The sequence below is a fragment of the Papaver somniferum genome, chromosome 11, assembly GCF_003573695.1.
Source record: "Papaver somniferum cultivar HN1 chromosome 11, ASM357369v1, whole genome shotgun sequence".
In the NCBI taxonomy this organism is placed as follows: domain Eukaryota; kingdom Viridiplantae; phylum Streptophyta; class Magnoliopsida; order Ranunculales; family Papaveraceae; genus Papaver; species Papaver somniferum.
The window spans coordinates 37,208,927-37,232,514 of NC_039368.1; the positions used below are offsets into that span (position 1 = coordinate 37,208,927).

A 23,588-nucleotide genomic window follows, 5' to 3' on the forward strand; every position below is an offset into this window, starting at 1 on the left:
ACAATAACCTAACTGATTAATAGAAGAAGTTATTGCAGAATCACAAGAGTCTGAGACGAAGAACTATTGTGATTACATTTTATATCTTACCTATCGGAGATAAATATCGAGAAAACCTTAGAGAAGATTAAACTCAATACAATAGAAAAGGTAAGATCAGAATACAAACTACAGAAATAAAATAGTTGGATCTGGCTTCACGAATCCCAAATGAAGTCTTTAAGTCATTAACCCTAATAATGGTTTTCAAAAGAACTGTAAACTTGGGTTAATGGAGAATTGACTTAATATTTAGTTTCGAAAAAATAAATTGTTTACCACTAAACTTGTCAAGTAGATGATGAAGCATTCTAAGATTTAAACTTGTATTTAGAGAAATATATAAATGAGATAAATTCGGCTCGAAATTTCAAAAGTGTATAACACAAAGTTTATACAGCTATACGACTTAGTCTCATTAGTAGATAGAATAGAATAGACTTTTGAGCAATAGATAAGTTATGGTCTCAGTATACCTTTTGTTGATGAAGTTCCTCCAAGCTCTTCAGTAGATCTTCTTCTTCAATTGGTGAACTCCGTGAAGTCTAAAGATCAACTACACACTTCTATCCTAATCCGAGACATAGCTATAAGTAGACTAGAAATCAAGTATATAGTTTTGATATACTAAACTTGAAAAACAAGCTTGAGATAGCAACGCTTGTGAGTTCGACCGAGCAGTGCTCTAACAATATTCTTTATGTTACTCAATCTATATGTACACTTTTTTTAATTAGTTTATAATTGTACGCCAATATAATATACACATTGGTAAAGAACAAAATAATAATATTGTCAGTTCCAAATGTTGCATTCAACATTAGAATTAACAAAAATTGAACGTCAAATTAGCCAAGAATAGACACTTGTTAGAGCATAGCTCGGTTGAACCCACCAAGAGTTGGTATGTCAAGTTTGGTTGCCATATTTTAGTATCAAAACTCATATGGATTCGCTTGATTAATTACTAGAGTCAACTTCGTTTAGGTTCGACTAGAAAGTCTAGGAATGTAGAGACTTACAAGTATTACTATGAAGACCTGAAGAATGTGAAGAAGTAACGACTACACCGAAGACATCATCCTTCCGCTTGAGGTTAGTAATACTGACTTGACTTGTTTCTATTCTTAACGTATCTTTCAAGTTTCTTTATATTGAAAACATAACATGTGAAGCTATATTTATAGTATTATAGTGATTAGACTTTGTCATAGCATTATGATCAAAGTATCAAGGAATTATATTGAATTATGAAGTATAACGCTTATCTTTTGAACTTTTTAAATACGACATCAACATAAACCAACATTTTAAGACAAGAAGATTTTTCTGATTGGTTTCGCATATTGTGATATTAGTGCACACACCTTGATCGGTTGGGAAACGGCTATGATCTTATTTATCTTTGATAGATTTGATTAAGTAGTCGTATAGATCGACAACTATCATTTGATGGTATTCTTCCGTATCCGAATATAATAGCATGTAAAGCCAGATCGGATTATTTCATATCTTGATTGATCTAAACCCGACAAGGGAGTTTACTTGTTAAACAGAAGAGCCTTTGTCAAAACTCAGCACATCTCTGAATTTATTCAAGTATTGATAGAGTGGTTACCAAACAGCTTTGTTCCTTTACTGTTTGGAAGACGATCAAAAGGAGTTAAGTGTTGAAGACTTTACATCGGTAAAACAACTCAAGATAGTGACTTTTGTCTTGGGATTCACGTGCGTTGTCCAGAAGGTCATAGGTGCAGGGATACTGAAGGAAGTAAGTAACTAAGGTTAGATTACTTGGTCTCAACTATACGAAGTTGGCTTTGTTCTTTGTATAACGACTTAATTCTGGGAGTATTTAAAACTGGACTAGGTCCCAGGGTTTTTCTACATTTGTTGTTTCCCCGTTAACAAAATATTGTTGTGTGATTTACTTTTACTTTCCACAATTATAAATTTTTTATTATAATAAAAGTAAATACACTTGTACATTAATCCAAGACACTTTATATTGATCTTATAGTATATCGGTCTTGTACCATAACTATTATAAAGTGATTACCTTGTTGTTGTATTATCTCGACTTTGTCAATAGACAATCACACAAGGTATCAGACTTATAGGTTGATATCGAAAAGATTGTGGTGTACTTGGGTACCCTCATCATTTCAGATAATTTTACCCTGCCATGCATTGATTGAGAAAAACTTGTCGACCATTAGAATGCTTCGGGAATTGACTCTTTCAAGCTCTTCTTGCTTGGTCGGATTTAGCTTGTTACTCCAATAAGAAGATTGAAAGTTAATTAAGCAACATTGGACTTTAAAAAGATGTGAAATCTAACTAGAGACAAATATTACCTAAAACTCCTCCAATTTGAACACCTCACACATAGTTGTCCAGTCCTCCATGTTAATGCAGTTCTTGGGAGGGTTTGCCAGTGCAATATCATAATTTTTGCGATATTTTATTTATAATGTTTCCTCAATTCATATTTGTACCCTTTGTATGAAACCCTTATTTTATTCCTTAACAATGCTTCCATTGAGGCATTGTCATGCACAAGTTTGAAGTAATCCTAAATAATTAATAACATTATTGTTATGATATCAAATCAACACTTGGAAATAGAAAAAAATAAAGACCGAAAATAACATATGGTGAGAAATTACCCTCAAAAGCTTAACCACCCTTTGGACATTCTCTTCAGGCACCTTTTTGAACAAACACGTTGTAAGGGGGAAGTTCTGCCTTACCCACATACCAATAGACAAACTAAACTGACAAAGTTGTAAAACCACAAATTTCTTGTCGGGAATAACAAGAATTAAAAGGTTATTATTGAAAAATAGTGGGTCTAACAACCACACCCAGTATTTCGCTTAGCAATCTGTATGGACTAACTCCAATATACTTTCAAGAGAATCAACTAGACAGTTAGACTCAATCTTAAGAAAAGTATATCAAAGAGTTATACCTCATTTTCTCAATTCAATCTGCAATCAAAAAATAGGAATTTGCGAGCCTAATTGAATATAAGAAATAACTTGGACGGTATCAAAAACCAATATCCAAGTGTCAATCAATTTAATCAACAACCAAAGGTTGGATTCATAATTGATTGAACTTATGTACAACCTATGATATTTCAATTATATAAACAAATATAATGCGAAAAATAAATAATACAGACACCTGAAGTTTTGTTAACGAGGAAACCGCAAATGCGGAAAAACCCCGTGACCTAGTCCAGATTTGAACACCACACTGTATTAAGCCGCTACAGACACTAGCTTACTCCAAGTTAACTTCGGACTGGAATGTAGTTGAGCCCTGACCAATCTCACACTGATCAAGGTACAGTTGCGCTCCTTAGTATCTAAATCCCAGCAGGACTCTATGCACTTAATTCCCTTAGCTGATCTCACCCACAACTAAGAGTTGCTACGACCCAAATTCGAAGACTTGATAAACCAATCTGTCTCACAAAGAAAAGTCTATTGAATATATAAATATGTCTCCCACAGATATACCTATGAGTTTTATTCCATCTTTTCATAAATCAAGGTGAACAGAAACCAATTGATATACCGGACTTATATTCCCGAAGAATAACTTAGAATTATCAATCACCTCACAATAATCTTAATCATATGGTAGCGAAACAAGATATTGTGTAATCACAAACGATGAGACGAAGATGTTTGTGACTACTTTTTATGTTGCCTATCGGAGATTAAATCTCGAGCAAATCTTAGAGAAGATAGTACTCAATCACGATAGAAAACAACAAGATCAGAATAAACAACTACAGAGAAAATAGTTGGGTCTGGCTTCACAATCCCAATGAAGTCTTCAAGCCGTTAACTTACAGGGTTTTGGAAAAACCCAAGGTTAAAAGAGAATCGACTCTAGTCGCAACTAATATCACACATGAGGTGTGGGGATTAGGTTTCCTAGTTGATAGAGTTCTCCTTTACATAGTCTTCAAATCAGGGTTTGCAATCAATGTTACCTTGGTAACAAAGCATTTAATATTCACCGTTAGATGAAAACCTGATTAGACTCAAGATAATATCATTCAACCGTTAGATAAAACTTAGCTTGTTACACACAAATAAAAACTAACTTCATTTAGATATGAGTAACTGTACCTACACTTGTACACCTTTGTTGGCTCAACAATAATTAACCGAAGTTAGCCATATGAACTGAAAAGACGAGGGTACCCAAATATACCTCAATCTAAAACTTTTCCACCTATAAGTCCTTTATCCGAAAGTGAGTGTCTATGAACTGAGTCGAGATAATACAACGAATCGGTTCACACTTCGTGCGATCGTGTATGGATACGAGATCGAGACAATACGACAACAAGATAACTTGCACGATTGACTATGGATACAAGATCGAGACAATACAACAACGAAGTATGATTACTTGATAATATGTTCAGACTTAACCAACCACTATAGGATTTCTATCAAGTAATTAGGAATTAATGTTTGTGTATTTTACTTCTAATTATAATAAAAATAATTATAATTGCGAAAATAGAAAAGTAAAAGACACAGCAAGATTTTTTTAACGAGCAATTCGCAAATGCAGAAAAACCCCGGGACCTTGTCCAGAATTCAATACTCTCGTAATTAATCCGGTATACAAAATCTAAACCAACTTCATATAGTTGAGACCAAGCAACTAAATATATAGTTCACCTAGTTCCCTCAATATCCTTGCGCCTCCAACTTGCAATAAGTCATGCACTTGGAACAATTCCTTTGGTTCGTATTCCAAACAGTAGAGGAACATCAAATCTATTCGGTAACAACTCTTTTCAAACAACGTGATATGAGTTTGAGAAAATGCTCTTCCGTTTATCCCAATAAACTCCGTTGTCGGGTTCTTAGATCAAGTTTTGTGCACACCAAAGATTATGAACTCAAATAAGAAATCTTCAAATCTTCTTGGATCTTCAATAAACACCTGCACACAAATAACTTGAATCTCTTGTGATCAATCACACACAGAACGGAGTATGTTAATGATGGATTATCTCAAGATGTCTTTAGATCTATAAACAGTCTAAAGATCCCCGTCAATACTTCGATCTAGTTTGAGTGAATCTTATATCAGAAAAGAAGATTCTCAACCATAAATAAACTAGGTGCAATCAAAGTTCAACAACCGTTATTCAATCAAATCAATCGAAAACTAATAATAAACTGCAATTATCTAGTTTCCCACCAACGGTACTCGTAGAGCTTCTAAATCCTAAGAAGTCTTTAAAACGAGCGGTCGTAAGAGATTCCGCCTAACTAGGGTATTTCCTCTTCGAATAGACGGATCCACCAGTAACAACACAACTAGGTAGTTTTGTTGGCTCTGAGGATTAGTTTGCTCGAAATGCAAACTTCAATATTTAAATACCAAGGAAGTTTGGACACCGAGGAATTTCCAAAACCGAATATTCTCAAAGATATGCAATAAACGCCCAAATCGGTTTTCATAATTCCTGGAAATGCTCTGAATATTGACCGAAATCTCAATAGAAAATCTCCAATTAGTAAATGCACATTACCAATTTTTATTTTCTAAAGATATGCATTTAATTGCTGGAAATTATAAGCATATAAAACTAAAAACCTTAATTAAAAGATTCTCAATTGATTTCGATCCAGGATTCTCCTTTAGTTATTAAGGAATATATTTGAACAAATAATAGATAAGAATTACTGCACATGTTCAAAGTATGTCGACATCTTTTTCTTTGTAAATCCTTTTTCATATTTACAATCTTGGAACCGATTTGCCACACTTTCAAACAAGTTTATAATTGGTTCATTTGATTTCCAAGAACTATGTGATTGATCAAATATCAAATCACCAATCACGGGTTTAACGGTTCTACCAAACACAAGTTTCGGTTATACCTCCATGTGGCTACTAGGATCGGTTACAATAGTTTCCAAAACTTTATTAATTAAGTACCAGGATCGGTTACCACAATCTCATGGTATTACTTGTGATCGGTTGCACAAGTCATAGGATTGGTTACATACTATAAGGATCGATTACACATTCTCTTGTGATCGGTCACACCAAGTTCTAGGATCGGTTACCCAATGACTAGGATTGGTCACACCAATTACAAATATCGATCATACCATCTCAGGTGATTACTTAAGATTGGTTTCGCTAATTAAAGTCATACTTATACATAAGTAAGGCATTGTGATTGTTTTACCAAAATACATAAACAAGTTATGAGCGGTTATATTAAACACACATATTGGTAATCCAAAGATTTGCAATGAATAACAATACCAATAAGCCTAGTGATTTCCCTTTCGATTCACAAAACAAGTATATGAATGTACTTCCTTTAAAAGAATGTAAAACATTGTTTCCTAGGACGAAATCTTCACCCATACCCATACATAATCACTAGAGTTGCACATGAGCCGGTACAGTCCGGTTTTCTGTTGGAACCGGTACCTGTACACGGAGTTGACCGGTTCTTCAATTTGAGGACCGGTACCTGGACCTGGACTTGTACATGTACCTGTAAGACCGGTCCGGTTCCACTCTGGTACCGGTTTTTTACCTGAATTTTGAAACACACGGTAATATAGTATGTATGTCAATAAATTAACAATCTAAGACTAAGTTCAACATTACAAAGTTCAAAATAACAAAGGTTTAAAACAACGTCACAGTATCAGTGTATCACACACTTAAGTTCAAAGTTCAACATTACAACATAGTACTAAAAACAACATATAATCCCTTGTCTACCTTCCTGTGACCCTGTTAGGATTTCTAAGGCATCTCTTCAAATGCTTTCGTAATCCAGCAGTTCCATGTATGACAGTTTCAGCAGCATATAATCCCTTGCAATGATGACATTGAGCTTGAGTGTCATTTATCCTTGTCACCTCCAACCAAACTTCAGATCTCACTTTTCCATGCTTCTTTTTGCTTTCACCAGCTTCAGTTTGCTGCATGACTACTTATCTCTGGTACATAACACATCTATAAGACTATAATTCACATTATAAGTTTAGAAAAAGATAGTCAAGCAGAGCATAGGATTTGGTCTAAACGCACAGAACACATATGTTCTCTTGCAGGCATATGTAGGAAACCCTTGCTTAACTGAAATATTGAACTACATATTGATCCCACAAAATCACAAAATCATATTAGAACACAATCAGTTCAGCATACAATTAGCAAGATACATGATATTCAGAGAGAATTTAAGTAAACATCTAAGAACAAAATCACATACTCCCAGATCAAAAATACAATTTCAGAGACCAATAATCTCTTAACAAAATCTCACCCAGATATACACTGATTACGTCCTCTAAGGGAGACCCTATAAATTCCACATAAAAACACAAAGACTAAATCATTATATCAATATTTACCCTTTAAGCATCTACATAATGAAAAAACAAGACATCTAAACAACAGAAACAACAAAGGAAATCCAAATTCAAGCAAAATTCATTCCATTAATTCATAATTCCATATCAAATTCTTAGCCGCCATTACTAGAAAACAGAATAATTCATACCATTAATTCAAGATCCCTAGATATAAATATACAGAGCAAACAAATCCCAAATTCCGTAAATAGTACACTAACAAGCAACAATCCAATCAATCTTAAAACTCCAATTAACTCATACTCTATATTACTAAAACCCAATAAGATCACAAAGCATTCATGATTAAATAAGAACCCAATCAATCCTTGTTAATTCTTTAGTTCAAACTACGTAATTACAGAAACCATAAGAAATCCAGAAAAGATCTATCACTTTATAGAGAAATCAGTTAACAAGAACCCAAGATTCAGTAGAAAAACAAGGAAAGAAATTTTCTAAATTTTCTAATGACCAGATTATGTAAACAAAGAGAACCAAAATTGAGATTCAAACCAGGACTAACCTTGAATCTGTAGGGGAGTGAAAATTGATACCTATGAATAAAGAGATTTGACGATCTGTGGAGATTGATACCTAAACCCTAAGTGAAACTACTGCTCTTCTCTTTCAGACAAAGAAAGAAAAAAATAAAATGAAATGGTCTCGAAGTCGAAGATAGATACTAGATAGACTAAACCTAGGAGGGACGGCTAGGATCTAATATAAAAAAAAATATCAACGACTTTAATTTACCGGGACATTTGGTCCGGTACAGGTCGGGACTACCCCCAGAACCAATACCTGTACCGGCCTACTCCGAGTATCAAATTTCAGAACCGGTACATGTACCGGCAACTCCGGGTCAGGTTCAGTTCAAGTCCGGTTTTTTCGGTTCCGGACCGGTACAGGTAAAATGGACCGGGTCTTGTGTAGCTCTAATAATCACAATAGCATTCATACGATTATGTCGTTGTCTTAAATATGAAGTTCAAAAGATAGGCGTTATACTTCGTATTATAATTCCTTAATACTACGTCTAACTAGAGTTTAATCATTCACAGCTTCGCAGTTATCTTTTCAATATAGCACGACTTCAAAGATAAGTTAGTAATGAAACAGTTCAAGTCAAAATATTACTAACCTCAAGAGGAAGGATGATGTTGTCGTTGTAGCTCTATACTTCTTCACATTCTTCGGGTCTTCGAATAATACTTGTATGTCTCATATCCTAATAACTTTCTATCTAACCTATACGAAGTTGACTCTAGTAACTAATCAAGCGACTCTTTAAATGAGTTTTGGTTCACTAAAATATGACAACCAAACTTGAAGACCCACGCTTGGTGGGTTCAACCGAGTTATGCTCTAACATGAACACTTTCATATCAACCTTATTCATCTTAACCATAACTAGTTCAAATGACTCAAATGAAACTAGTTCTAGAGTTGTTCAATTGTTTATATTTCTCATAGAAGTGTACGAGACACGGTTGAAGCAAAATCGATTTTGATTCACTCGAATCAAGTCATGAACATTATAGCCGCGGTTTTCAAAAGATTGCATTCCTTAGTATATAAATGTATTAGTTCATGAACAAACCGATTTTGGAACATAACCCACTCAAGTATGCAAACGGGTACGCATACCTTAGTGGTCGGACTAAGTTTGGGTTCGCCAGTATGCGAACGGTTACGCATACCACTAAACTCAGTAAAGTCTCGGAACATGAACCTCATGCCAATACGCGTACCGGTATGCGTACTTAGTTCCCGAACCTCTACTAAACCAATCAGTACGCATACGGGTATGCATACCAGGGTTCCCGGACTTTGATTACACATATGCAAGCACGTATACTTTGCTTATATACAATTGTTCTAAACTCTCGTTTCAACCGTTGAAACATTCTCGGAAGACGACAATAGATGTCTCACACAAACTATTAGCTTCAAAGCAATTTTCAAGTGATCGAATGATCAATACGAAACATTCCGAGTCTACATCAAATGATTGTCTCACACAAATCATATAAGATGTTACCAGGAAATTTTCACATGATCATATTTTGACTTTCATCAAGAATATAAGATGAACTTGGTTAAAGCGAAAGCTTACCAACACATATTTCGAGAAATTGCAAGCGAGTTAACTCATCTCGAAATATCAAATGTGTATAATCGAAGTCTATATAGCTATACGACTTTTGTCTCAAATAGGAGATAGAGTAGATATACTTTTGAGTGATAGATGAATTCAAGTATCCACATACGTTTTATTGATGAAGTTCCACAAGCTCCCCTTAATAGTTCTTCGTCTTCAATTGATGAACGCCGTGAAGTCTAATACTCAACTACACTTTTTATCCTAATCCGAGACTTATCTATAAGTAGACTAGAAATCAAGAATTATAGTTTTGGAAACTAAACTTGAAAAACAAGATTGAGATAGAAACGCTTGCGAGTTCGACCGAGCAGTGCTCTAACAATCTTCCCCTTTGTCAATTTTAGTGACAAAACTATCAATGTATATGGAATACAAAATAAATAAACTTTGTAGCTCCCAATCCAAATGCTTGATTTCCTTGGTTCTTCAACATTACTCGAAATCTTCGTCACTTCCAAGTACTCCAGTGATTCTGAATGTGTTCAACTCAGCATCATAGTTGTTGAAGATCCGTAGCTATAATAATGAGAAAACAGTAGCTCTCAATCATTGTTATACAGTGTCATAGTATTATTATATAACATCAAAGTCCAATTGTATCACAACTTTGACAACAATACTATGGTGATATGTACCACTCCCCCTTATTCAATACTTCATCTCTCATGAAAACCACTCCTCCTTACATAATGATCTGTAAACCATATGTATTTGTAGTGTGAACTACACATTAATTCTCCCTTTTTTTGTCAATATAAATTAGCAAATGTACGAAAACTAGTGGGATCCTAATGAAATTTCTATAGAGATACTTCATGACCAAAAAAGAACATATCAACTTTGTTTCGATGATTTCACATAGCCGAAACTATTGTATTCATCAAAGAGTTTATAAAGATACAAGAAAACTCCTAAAATATTCCACAGCCACACTCCCCACAAAGATTTGGCAATTAAGCACAAGTTCAATTAAGAACTCTCCCCCATAAAATGTCATTCCCGAAAGAACAACAAGAGCGACCTTACTTTCACAAGAAAAGAAGTATTTCTTTGGACATTAACAAATCACATGAAACATGAATTTGTATCCAAAATACTCAATCAAATTAACCACAAGAGAACCCATGATTAATTTAGCCGGAAATGGTCAACATAAAAGAACTTATGTGCCACATGGTACTTACACAAAGATGTGGATCAGGGAAATACCAATACTGCGGAATATTCAAAGATTCATTCTATTTTTCATCAAGATTTTCATAGAGACATGTAATAGACTTAATATTTGTAATCAAAAGTTCATCCTATCTTCCATCAATATTTGCATAATGATATAATAGGCTTAACTTTTGTTGTCAAAAGTTCATTCTATTTTTTATCAATATTTGCATAAAGACATATGATAGAATTAACTTTTGAGCCAATATGGGACAATCATAGTTCACAGACGCAAACACACATATCCCATAACAAGTTGCAATATCCATAAAGATTAATACTGCAAAATCATATTCCAAATAAACTTTAGAATTTAAATAAATAAATCTAAAAAACACTGCAAGATGAAAAATGTTGGAAATAGCTGTGTGTACTCACAATAAGGGCTATTCCAATCCCTAGTTATCCTTATTAAAACACAAGAATAAATTCTCATAAGAAGTTTCTTAGACAAAATAAAGACAATCAAGAAAAAATCAAAAAACTCCTAAACCAACAAAACAGATCACAAACGGAAATCAAGGATCACATCTGGAACCCCCACGAGTCTTGAGACCTTCGAGCTTGTGATTAACAGCATTCACTGTTTCTTCAGAGAAGATATATCCTCATTGATAAGATCTTTAACATGTGTCTTCACGAGAGCAAGGTCTGAATTAACCTTTTTCAACTCAGTTCTTAATACATCAAGACCCTTTATAGTAACAACGGGTTGCAGTTTTGCTTCCTAAAAGTATTTAAGAAAATCATGAACCAATTCATCAGAGACCATATCCTCATTCTCAACATCCTGATGAGTATAGGCATAGTAGTATGAGGAATTAGGATTTTGATCATTATCTTCTACTAGGGTTATTTTCTTCCTCCCCTTGGACTCGAAATCAATACCTTTATCAAGAAAACCTCCTGCAAAACTACCAGTGCGATAAGGTGAAGAAATTCTTGACAAAATGACAAAATCTAGAGTATGCGTATGTGACTCAAAAGGTTTGGTATTTAAATGGTTCCTTAGGGAAGGTAATTTTTGGGGTCTTTAAAGACAGTTCGTGACAAGTAAGTCATAGGTGCACGTACGAACACAATACGAACCCAAAAGAAAAACAAAACTGAACGTACCTTTTTACAAGGCAAGGCAAAACAGTTCATGTTTGCTACGTGAAGATTTTCTTTCACAAACTTTTGGCTCAATAAATTTTATATTTCCATTGAGAAAAAATTTAGAGCACAAGAGTAGTAGGCAACACAATTGCAACAACAACTTTTTCAAAACAAAAACAATCGAAGAAATTCCTGAGACCCAACCAATACTTCGGCAAAGTTGTCTGCGGACAATAGTTTAACTCTGGATGATAATAAAATAGCTCAACTAATCAAAAAGTATTTTTTCCGAAAGTATACCTGATTATTAACAAATCTTTCTCAACAAGATTTTTTATGAGTAAGCATTCAACCCTTGTGATTAATTAGCACAAGTATGAGCCCTAAGCTCATTAAATGAATGGTGTTCACGATTGAGTCTTTTCTTTCTTCCAATTCTAGGATAAAATCCTTTTTGATGTGAAAAATCATCATAAAACTTACTGTCATCAAAATATGAGACTAAGTTAAAATCCTTACCAGAAGAGGTTTGTGTGGAGGATTTTGACAACATGTTGATAAGATCCTTTTATCCTTCAATTATCATATTAAGGTTGTCCTTAATAACTCCACTTTTGCTTCATCTACATGAACCTTTTTCACATCTTGAACATCTTATTCTCATAAGGTTGAGATGGACCTTTATGAAATCTCCTTGACCAAATTGTATTAGAGTTACAATTTGTCATAACATTCGATGAGCAAATTGAACTGAATTTCCTGGAAGACTTCACAGGGGGGAGTACTGAAACCAATTGGTTTAGACATCCGAATGTCAGTTACACCTTTGAGAATTAAATCTAAGTTGTGTTGAAGTTGAACAATAAAATTGTTATTCAACCTAGATTTGCTTTTTCGTTCAACATGTCCTTTTGAATCACAAAAGAGACATACTTTCTGATCACCTGAGTGATTAGAGTGAACAGACTTAACAACGTTGTTAGGAGATTTTTTCCTTCCAGGAGATGTAAAATTTCGTTGATTAGAGGAAGATACAAGCACATCTTTTCTAATCGGAAGAGATTGCGACTTAGCTTTTGAAACTGAATTTCAGTTGGAATAGAAGCGATTGGTATAGTGGACTCTTTAGAACATCCTCGAATAGAGAGTTTACTCAAAAGATGTTCAATTTCCAAGGAATCCTTTTTGTTTTCCTTGCTATGAGACTTTAAATTAGAGTCACGATCTTTTACTATACCAATGAGTGCATTGACATTGTTTTTCAACCGATTGATTCTATCAGCCTGGATTCTAACAAGATTTAGAATCATTTTACTCTCTTCGGCTGCATGCCTTTCTTCAACAGAGTCAGACTCGTTCGAAAGGTAATCGGGAAAATACTTATCAGTGCAATCCTGTTTCGTTGGAACATAATGTTCATCTAAGTTCGAGATAAACGAATCTTTCTCTTTAATAGATTTTATCGAAACATAACTTTTGTCTCTGGTGATGCGTTTATCAGAGATAGCATTTCTATCCATAGTCAGGTCGCTACAAACACATACTTATAAGGTCTTAAACATGTCTGCATACTCTAATACCAATTGAAAAATAGGGGGTCTAACAACCACACCCAGTATTTCGATTAGCAATCTGTATGGACTAACTCCAATATACTTTCAAGAGAATCAACTAGACAGTCAGACTCAATCTTAAGAAAAGTATATCAAAGAGTTATATATCAATTTCTCAATTCAATCTGCAATCAAACAAATAGGAATTTGCGAGCCCGATTGAAAATAAGAAACAACTTGGACGGTATCAAAAACCAATATGCAAGCGTCAATCAATTTAATCGACAACCACAGGTTGGATTCACATTTGATTTAACTTATGTACAACTTGTGATATTTCAATTATATAAACAAATATAATGCGGAAAAGAAATAATACAGACACCTGAAGTTTTGTTAACGAGGAAACCGCAAATGCTGAAAAACCACGGGACCTAGTCCATATTTGAACACCACACTGTATTAAGTCGCTACAGACACTAGCCTACTCCAAGTTAACTTCAGACTGGAATGTAGTTGATCCCTAACCAATCTCACACTGATCAAGGTACAATTGCTCTCCTTAGTCTCCAAATCCCAGCAGGATTCTGCGCACTTGATTCCCTTAGGTGATCTCACCCACAACTAAGAGTTGTTGCGACCCAAATTCAAAGACTTGAGAAACCAACCTGTCTCACACAGAAAAATCTATTGAATGGATAAATATGTCTCCCACAGATATACCTATGAGTTTTATTCCGTCTTTTGATAAATCAAGGTGAACAAGAACCAATTGATATACCAGACTTATATTCCCGAAGAATAACCTAGAAATATCAATCACCTCACAATAATCTTAATCATATGGTAGCGAAACAAGATATTTCGGAATCACAAATGATGAGACGAAGATGTTTGTGACTACTTTTTATCTTGCCTATCGGATATTAAATCTCGAGAAAATCTTAGAGAAGACAGTACTCAATCACGATAGAAAACATCAAGATCAGAACACGCAACTATAGAGAAAATAGTTGGGTATGGCTTCACAATCCCAATGAATTCTTCAAGTCGTTAACCTACAGGATTTGGGAAAAACCTAAGGTTAAAGGAGAATATACTCTAGTCACAACTAGTATCACACATGAGGTGTGGGGATTAAGTTTCCAAGTTGGTAGAGTTCTCCTTTATATAGTCTTCAAATCAGGGTTTGCAATCAATGTTACCTTGGTAACAAAGTATTCAATATTCACCGTTAGATGAAAACCTGATTAGACTCAAGCTAATATCTTTCAACCGTTACATCTAACTTATCTTGTTACACACAAATGAAAAAGTGACTTTATTTAGATATGAGTAATCGTACCTTAACGTGTACACATTTTTTGGCTCAATAATAGTCAACCGAAGTTAGTCATATGAACACTTTCATATCAACCTTATTCATCTTAACCATAACTAGTTCAAATGACTCAAATGAAACTAGTTCTAGAGTTATTCAATTATTTATATTCTCATAGAAGTATACAAGACATAATTGAAGCAAAATAGATTTTGATTCAATCGAATCAACTCATGAAAATTTTGCAAAAGATTGCATTCCTTATTATATAAATGTATTAATTCATGTACATACCAATTTTAGAACATAACCCACTCAAGTATGCAAACGGCTTACCTTAGTGGCTGAAGTAAGTTTGGGTTTTCCAGTATGCGAACGGGTACGCATACCACCAAACTCAGTAAATTCCCGGAACTTGAACCCCACGCCAATACGCGTACCGGTATGCCTACTTAGTTCCCGGACCTCTACTAAACCAATCAGTACGCATACGGGTATGCATACCATGGTTCTCGTACTTGGATTACACATATACAAGTAAGCATATTGTGCTTATATCCAATTGTTCTAAACTCTCGTTTCAAACATTGAAACATTCTTGGAAGACGACAATAGATGTCTCACACAAACTATTAGCTTCAAAGCAATTTTCAAGTGATTGAATGATCAATACGAAACATTCCGAGTCTACATCAAATTACTGTCTCACACAAATCATGTCAGATATTACAAGGCGATTTTGACATGATCATCTTTTGACTTTCGTCAAGAATATAAGACGAACTTGGTTAAAGCGAAAGCTTAACAACACATATTTAGTAAAATATGTAAGCGAGTTAAACTCAGCTCGAAATATCAAATGTGCATAATTGAAGTCTATATAGCTATACGACTTTTGTCTCAAATAGGAGATAGAGTAGATAGACTTTTGAGTGATAGATGAGTTCAATTTTCCATATACCTTTTGTTGATGAAGTTCCACAAGATCCCCTTAGTAGTTCTTCATCTTCAATCGATAAACGTCATGAAGTCTAATGCTCAACTACACTTTCTATCCTAATCCGAGACTTAGCTATAAGTAGACTAGAAATCAAGACTTATAGTTTTAAACTAAACTCTACAAACAAGCTTGAGATAGCAACGCTTGCGAGTTCGATCGAGCAATGCTCTAACACTTATAATATGTAATTCTACTGTCTAAATATCTTAATTATTGCCTTATAGTATGTAATTCTACTTCATGTATATTTTATCTTAATTATTCGTCATCTTAGATGATAATTGTATGATTTCTGATTGATGAATTTAAACAGAACAACTAACCTACCTGAGCTTTGTAAAAGAAAGAAATTTGATGATAATTGTTAGAGCACTGCTCGGTCGAACTCGTAAGCGTTGCTATCTCAAGCTTGTTTGTCAAGTTTAGTTGCCAAACTATAAGTCTTGATTTCTAGTCTACTTATAGCTAAGTCTCGGATTAGGATAGAAAGTGTAGTTGAGCATTAAACTTCACGGCGTTCATCGATTGAAGACGAAGAAATACTAAGGATAGCTTGTGGAACTTCATCAACAAAAGGTATGTGGATACTTGAAATCATCTATCAGTCAAAAGTATATCTACTTTATCTCCTATCTGAGACAAAAGTCGTATAGTTATATAGACTTCTATTATGCACATTTGATATTTCGAGCTGAGTTTAACTCGCTTACATATTTCTCGAAATATGTGTTGATAAGCTTTCGCTTTAACCAAGTTCGTCTTATATTCTTGACGAAAGTCAAAAAATGATCATGTGAAAATCTCCTTGTAACATCTTACATGATTTGTGTGAGACAGTCATTTATTGTAGACTCAGAATGTTTCGTATTGATCATTCGGTCACTTGAAAATTGCTTTGAAGCTAATAGTTTATATGAGACAGCTATTGTTGTCTTCCAAGAATGTTTCAATTGTTGAAATGAGAGTTTAGAATAATTGGATTTAAGCACAATATGAGTACTTTCATATATGTAATCCAAGTCTGGGAACCATAGTATGCATACACGTATGCGTAATGGTTGGTTTTGAGAAAGTACGGGAACCTTGTACGCATACCGGTACACGTATTGGCTGAGGTTCAGGTCCGAGAATTTCTGTAGAGGTATGCGTACCCGTTCACATACTGGTGAACCCAAACTTAGTCCAACCACTAAGGTTTGAGTACCCATGGGTTGGACAGTTCCTATTTGGAAGGCTGCGATTTCTTAACCGGGTCAATCTCTGGTAAAAGGTTCCATCGGATTAGTGGATGCTGCCAAAGGGAGTGGTGATCCCTTATTTCAATGGGAACTTGATGAGTCGATCCGCCTACACGTCTTGAGACACATTAAAATTCAATACAATAAAAGAGAATCGGGGGGTTTATAATGACAGGTTTGAAGATGGATTTTTCTCCTACCCAAAGCACAAACTAAAATTCAAGGTATGCGTACCCGTTTGCAAACCTGGGAGGATAATGTTCTAAAATTGATTTTTTTCATGAACTAATACATTTATATATTAAGGAATGCAATCTTTTTCAAACCGTGGTTATAATGTTTATGACTTGATTCGAGTGAATCAAAATCGATTTTGCTTCAATTGTGTCTTGTATACTTTTATGAGAACATAAACAATTGAATAACTCTTGAACTAGTTTCATTTGAGTCATTTGAACTAGTTATGGTTAAGATGAGTATGATTGATATAAAAGTGTTCATATGGCTAACTTCGGTTAACTATTGTTGAGCCAACAAAGGTTTACACGTTTAAGTACGGTTATCCATATCTAAATGAAGTCACTTTTAATTTGTGTGTAACAAGCTAAGTTCGATCTAATGGTTGAAAGATATTTGCTTGAGTTTAATCAGGTTTTCATCTAATGGTGAATATTGAATGCTTTGTTACCAAGGTAGCATTGATTGCAAACCCTGATTTGAATACTATATAAAGGAGAACTCTAGCAACTGAGAAACCTAATCCCCACATCTCCTGTGTGATACTAGTTGCGACTAGAGTCGATTCTCCTTTAAGCTTAGGTTTTTCCAAAATCCTGTAGGTTAATGACTTGAAGACTTCATTGGGATTGTGAAGCCAGATCCAATTATTTTCTCTATAGTTACGTGTTCTGATCTTCACTACACCAAAACATCCGATTTGGGACGTATATACGCGTTGCAATGAATTTCACCAACGCGTATATACGTTAGAAATATGGCGTAGCAAATTTTTGTGCAACGAATATATCCGTTGGTAAAATTAATTTGTGCAACGCCTAAAAACGTTGGTCAACCAGTTTACCAACGGATTCTTTAATTTGTGCAATGTTTACAATGATTTAGGCAACCTATTACTCTAATTTGAGCAACACTTATATACGTTGCAAACCAATTTACAGGTAAACAAAAAAATCCGACAGTAGTTCCGGCGGATTTCTGCACCTTCATACACCATTGTGGATCAACTAGAAGACCCAATTTTTCATATGATCATATGGTTAACAAATAATATTCTTGCAATATTCACTCGTCCAACATGGATTACATACGCATAACTTATACTCTCTACAAGAGATCAGAAATAGACATAGTAAATGCTTTATTAAACTTGTATAATTGAAATAGACGACTAACACATTGTTGGACTTTATTATAATCTCGGAGTAACGGAGCTGAATTCGAGGGGGAAAACCTCATTTTGCAAAATTCTTAATAGCATCGGTTAACAGATCAATAAATAACAGTATAAGAAGAACGTGCATGAGATCTTACGAGTTTCAGTTGCATTCTTCCAGCAATCCGACTTATCACCAGTTTTGTTGGAGGAGTACTTATGGAAAGTTGTTGTGTTATGAGGATCACTGGAGGTTTCCTGTTAGAGAAGAGCATGATATCAGTTTCCCAAAGGAAGAAAACATATGCAAACACAACAGATAAAGAACGCAAGAACCTGAACTCGCACGTGCCGGGAAATAGTTATCCAGACATGAATAGAAGCATGCATAGACACAAAAATTAGCTCATCTCAAGACACATACTACAAATAAAAATTGGTACGGTATGATATCTCTATTGATTAATGTGCACACTCCGTATGATGGGCTGCTTAACTACAAGAAATAGCTCACTTACTTTCAGGGGATGCACATTTCTCTTTTTTGGCTGGTGATTTAGTCTCTACTGCAGATAAGAAGGACGTTTAAGCACGTCGGATATAACACAAAAAGAAAGAGACTTGATACAAATTCAGCAGTTAATATCTCAGGCTAGAAAAATCGTTTTTCATTTTAAAGTGATATGAAAAGAAAAAAAAAAAAAAGGAAAAAACTTACTAGTGTCCTTCTGACGCTGGTAGTTCACGGGTGAAAATCTCAGGACTGGGATTTCCGCTACCTTATGCATGTCCTTGGGGACTTGATAATTCAGCGGCAAAACTCTGAGCGCTGGACCATCCGCTGCTTTTATCAGCATTTTTACAGGAAGGAAAATGCACAGGGGTTGAGTGAGGAACAACCAGAAAGCAATATGATCCTATAAAATGACATATTAAATCAATAAAATTACCATTGTTGCAGCAAGAATTACCCCCTTGGCCTCTCCCGCCAAGTTCAAAACTTAAGATAGGTGTCCGATGGTATTCAGCAGACCCATGAGTTCCTTCAGCATCGTCATCTCCATTTGAATGTTGTTGCCGTTTCTTTTGCTCGAAATACTGTCTTTGCCTGAAATTTTACAAGAAATGTCTCAACATTCAAATCTACAGCATAAAACACTTATACAAGTCTTTCAAGAAAACCTTTCACATGAACCAACCACAACCAAATCTTAACTAGGAAAATTCCAGTGCAAACTAGCTTCATGAATCATGACTGCAACAAATAATCCAACAGAAACGAAAAAACAAATTCACATGATTGGGTACTCATAGATTATGCAAACTTAGGTAATTAACACTGGGTACTCAGCTTAAAGGTAATTACCATAAGTCTAAACAAGCAGAACTAGCGAAAGTTAATTAGTTTACAACCTGCACTGGGTAAAAGACATGTGAACTGCAAGAGGGGCATGACGTGATGCTTGCCTATATGAAAACACAGAGACAGTGGTAAAATTATAATAAACTAAACATTCCTTTCTCAAATTTTTACCATCGATCACGCAAATCAAATTCAGATCCAGCTAAATCTTGCTCGTTTGCTTCTAGCATTTCTCGCAGCTCCGATGTTTCCACATGCTTTTTGAGATCATCCTTAATGGACCATATTTCTTTCGATTGAGCTTCTAGCGTGGTTTCCAGATCAGAAGCTCGTCGTACAGCTTTACTTCCATGTTAGCGCACTCGAAGAAGATCCAACACCTTCTACGTTTTTCCTTATCTTCTGCTGATCTTCCCATCGAAGCGAGTCTAACCCTTCAACATCATCAAGGGAACAAGGTTACTGAGTTAGTTCTAGGTGGGTAACAAGGAAAATAACAAGCATCCCCTTCTTTGATACATCATAATAACTATTAATAAGAAAAACATACGATCTGATCTGGTTTGCTTTTTTAAGTATGCAACTAGCGTGGTTCCACATCTGGTCAAAGAAAAGAGTTTTGTGCATGGGTAACATTCTTCATAGAATTACAGCTACAAATTCCATAAGAGCTTTCTTATGATAATTACCTAACATATAAGAAAAGTAAGCCATAAGTATCATCAGCGCAACCTCACGGTCAGTAGAATACCTGAAATTGGCACAAACTTAGGCAAATAGAGTGATGTAGAATCTTGAGATAGTTTTCCAGCGAACCCAAAGACACGGTGGTCAATGAACATTATATAGCTTTTTAATGATGTATACACTCAAAAGTCCAGCCTGTACGAAATAAAAAAGAACAAAAATGAGATTACAAACGTTCCAAGCGTTGTACTTGTGATAAATAAATATGAGAAGTTCCCAAAAAATTCCAATGCGATTTTGGAATTGATGTGAATAAGACTTATGACTTCAATACTTCTAATTAGAATCACCCATCTACAAAATCAAAACACATCAAATAGTGGGTTACTCGTAAAGTCTGAAGGGTTCCAGGCTCTCTAAGTAGAATTCCTCAGTCTCGTTTTTGTAATTATTCTCTTATAATATTCACTTTTTAAGTAACTCCATCTCGTTACTCATATTTTACTTATCTAGTTATCTTGCACTACTCACACTCCTATGTTAATGTAACTAAGTGAAAAAACCCTAGCAGATTGCTCCTCAGCTAATGCAAAAAAAAAGAGGCATTTGATGCAAGAAAATGACCCATCTACAGAACCAAAAGACATCAAATAGTTGGTTACTCGTAAAGTCTGACTCTGAAGGCTCCATACTCCTAAAGAGCTAATAGCCCCTCCCAGCACTTACCCTCTATGCAAGCAAATTCTTGTACGAGCCTTGTTGTTGGCCTATCAAGATCCTCTCTTTCGGCGACATTATATACATAAACACTACTCAGATCCTGCAAATTTTTCTTCTCTTTCTGCAAATATGCAAAGGGAAACAATAATTAAGAGAGTGACATAGCTGAGATTAATAGAAAACTAACAACCAATTCCAAATCCCAAACAACTCTGTATTTGCAGTTACCAGTAATCTTTTTGAATAAATGTAAATATACCTACTTCTGGAACCCACCCAAATAACTTCAGAGAGAAGGCACTTCATGGTAATATTTTACATATTGTCAGTGGGCAACAAAGTTACTCACTGATTAATATTCAAATGAATATTGTGCAAGGAGGTTTTTCTTATTTTTTTCTTCTCCTTTGAAAGACTTAAAAAAAACTTCCGCTTCTTGCACAGTATTCGCGTCATTAACAACACCTTCACCAAAGACCAAACTGTAAAGCAGTGGTCTGTCATCCTGATTAAGCACCTGTTGAAATACAATAAAATTTACATTTCTATTTTATACTAAGATAAGCTATCGATGGCGGTGCAACTAAAATTTGTCTGTTAAATTGGAGGTTTCTAGAGAGTTTTTATACCTGCAGGGTGCAAACAGAATCTGTAGCAGAAAAGATTGTTCCGGTGACTGCAATTAAAAAATGAAACCCACATAAGAATACAACATAAAGAGTGACAGTACTTAATCAAGGAGTTATAGTTCAATTTATACTTACTCCTTCATCTCAAAGTTATCATCAACAACACCATAAACTATCATAAATAATTATAAATCTAGGGCTTCGAAGGATAATTATAAGAAACAAAATCCTTAAACCAATTACGAAAAATAATTATAAATCAAGGGTAATTCTCACAACCTTATCATAATGCAGCAACGACAACCCATTTCATTACCTTGAAGTATTACCATCATAACCACCTCTTCAGCCTAGCCACGGCATCTCTATCTCAGACTCAATCCCTAATCTTTTAAAAAAAATCAATCTTCACTTACACCTGCACAATTCATACAACTACCACGATCATTAAAACTCAGTACCCATCTTCTATTTACTCCTTTTCCACCTTTTACCGTTCCATAACCTTCAAGGCCACCAGAACTTCTTCTCAAGAACCTAATTACTTCAACATCAACTCAATTCAAGTCAACCACAAATAATTCATGACATCACAGCCACAATTGTTAGAGCATTGCTCGGTCGAACTTGCATGCGTTGCTATCTCAAGCATGTTTGTCAATGTTAGTGATCAAAACTATAAGTCTTGATTTCTAGTCTACTATAGCTAAGTCTCGGACTAGGATAGAAAGTGTAGTTGTGCTCAAGGACTTCATGGCGATTCATCATACAAGAAGAATAACTACTCAAGGAACCGGTGGAACTTCTCGACAAAAAGGTACGTGAAGACTTGAACTTATCTGTCACTCAAAAGTCTATCTACTCTATATCCTACTTCTTGAGACGAAGTCGTATGCTATATAGAGACTTAGATTATACACATTTGGTATTTCGAGCCGAGTATACCTCGCCTATCTATATCTAGAAATATGTGTTGGTAAGTGTTTCGCTTTGACCATGTTTATCTTTGCCTAGTGACGAAAGTCATGATATGTTTCAATCACTTTGAAAATTGCTTTGACGAGAAATGGTGTAACAACTGTATAACATCCTCTAAGAATGTTTCAATGGTTGGAATGAAAGTTTAGGTTACATAACCAATGATGGACATAAGTATTGTTGTGGAAACACATATGTGCATAAGTCCTATCCCTTGAACCAAAGTTTGCGAAATTTGTTGATCAAGGGAAACCGGAAGAATGGCTTGTTGCCAAGTCTGCGAACTGCCGAACTTCTCATCCCGAGAAATTCTGCTGTAGTTGACAAACTTGTTGCGTGAGTACCAGTCCGCGAACCGGCGGAAAGTCTTTGCCGAGATTTTCTGCTGGAGTTTGTAAACTCTGCCCGGTTTCTTAAGTCTGTGAACCTAGTGTGCGAACTTAAGAAGGTTATATATCTGAAGATGATTTATGAACTTAAACTTATAAAGACTAAGGAATGCAATTTGCAAACCGTGGATATAAAGTTCATGAACCGATTCGAGTGAATCAAATCATCTTTGCTTCAATTGTGTCTTGTGTAGTACATAAGATTTCCTTGCAATTGAACAACTCTCTAACTAGTTCATTTGAAGTCATTTGAACTATTTATGGTGAAGAAGAACATGGTTGGTATGAAATGCTCATATGGATAACCTTTTGGTTAACTATTATTGAACCAACAAATGTACATGTTTGGGTACGGTTAACAA

General features: G+C 35.0%; 1 protein-coding gene across 2 annotated transcripts; it reads right to left on the reverse strand.

The window, feature by feature from the left end:
* Window positions 1–18,906: 18,906 nt before the first annotated feature.
* LOC113321608 lies at window positions 18,907–20,704 on the reverse strand. Of its 2 annotated transcripts, none has more exons than XM_026569497.1 (5): window positions 20,575–20,704; window positions 19,995–20,257; window positions 19,411–19,568; window positions 19,179–19,301; window positions 18,907–19,026 (listed from the first exon to the last, which is right to left on the reverse strand). In XM_026569497.1, exons 2-5 carry the CDS (start codon window positions 20,051–20,053, stop codon window positions 18,971–18,973), a joined length of 396 nt encoding a protein of 131 aa, XP_026425282.1. In that variant the 5' UTR covers window positions 20,054–20,257; window positions 20,575–20,704; the 3' UTR covers window positions 18,907–18,970. The 2 variants fall into 2 exon arrangements, with proteins under 2 accessions (XP_026425282.1, XP_026425281.1); XM_026569496.1 differs by having other exon boundaries at window positions 19,179–19,304.
* Window positions 20,705–23,588: the final 2,884 nt, after the last annotated feature.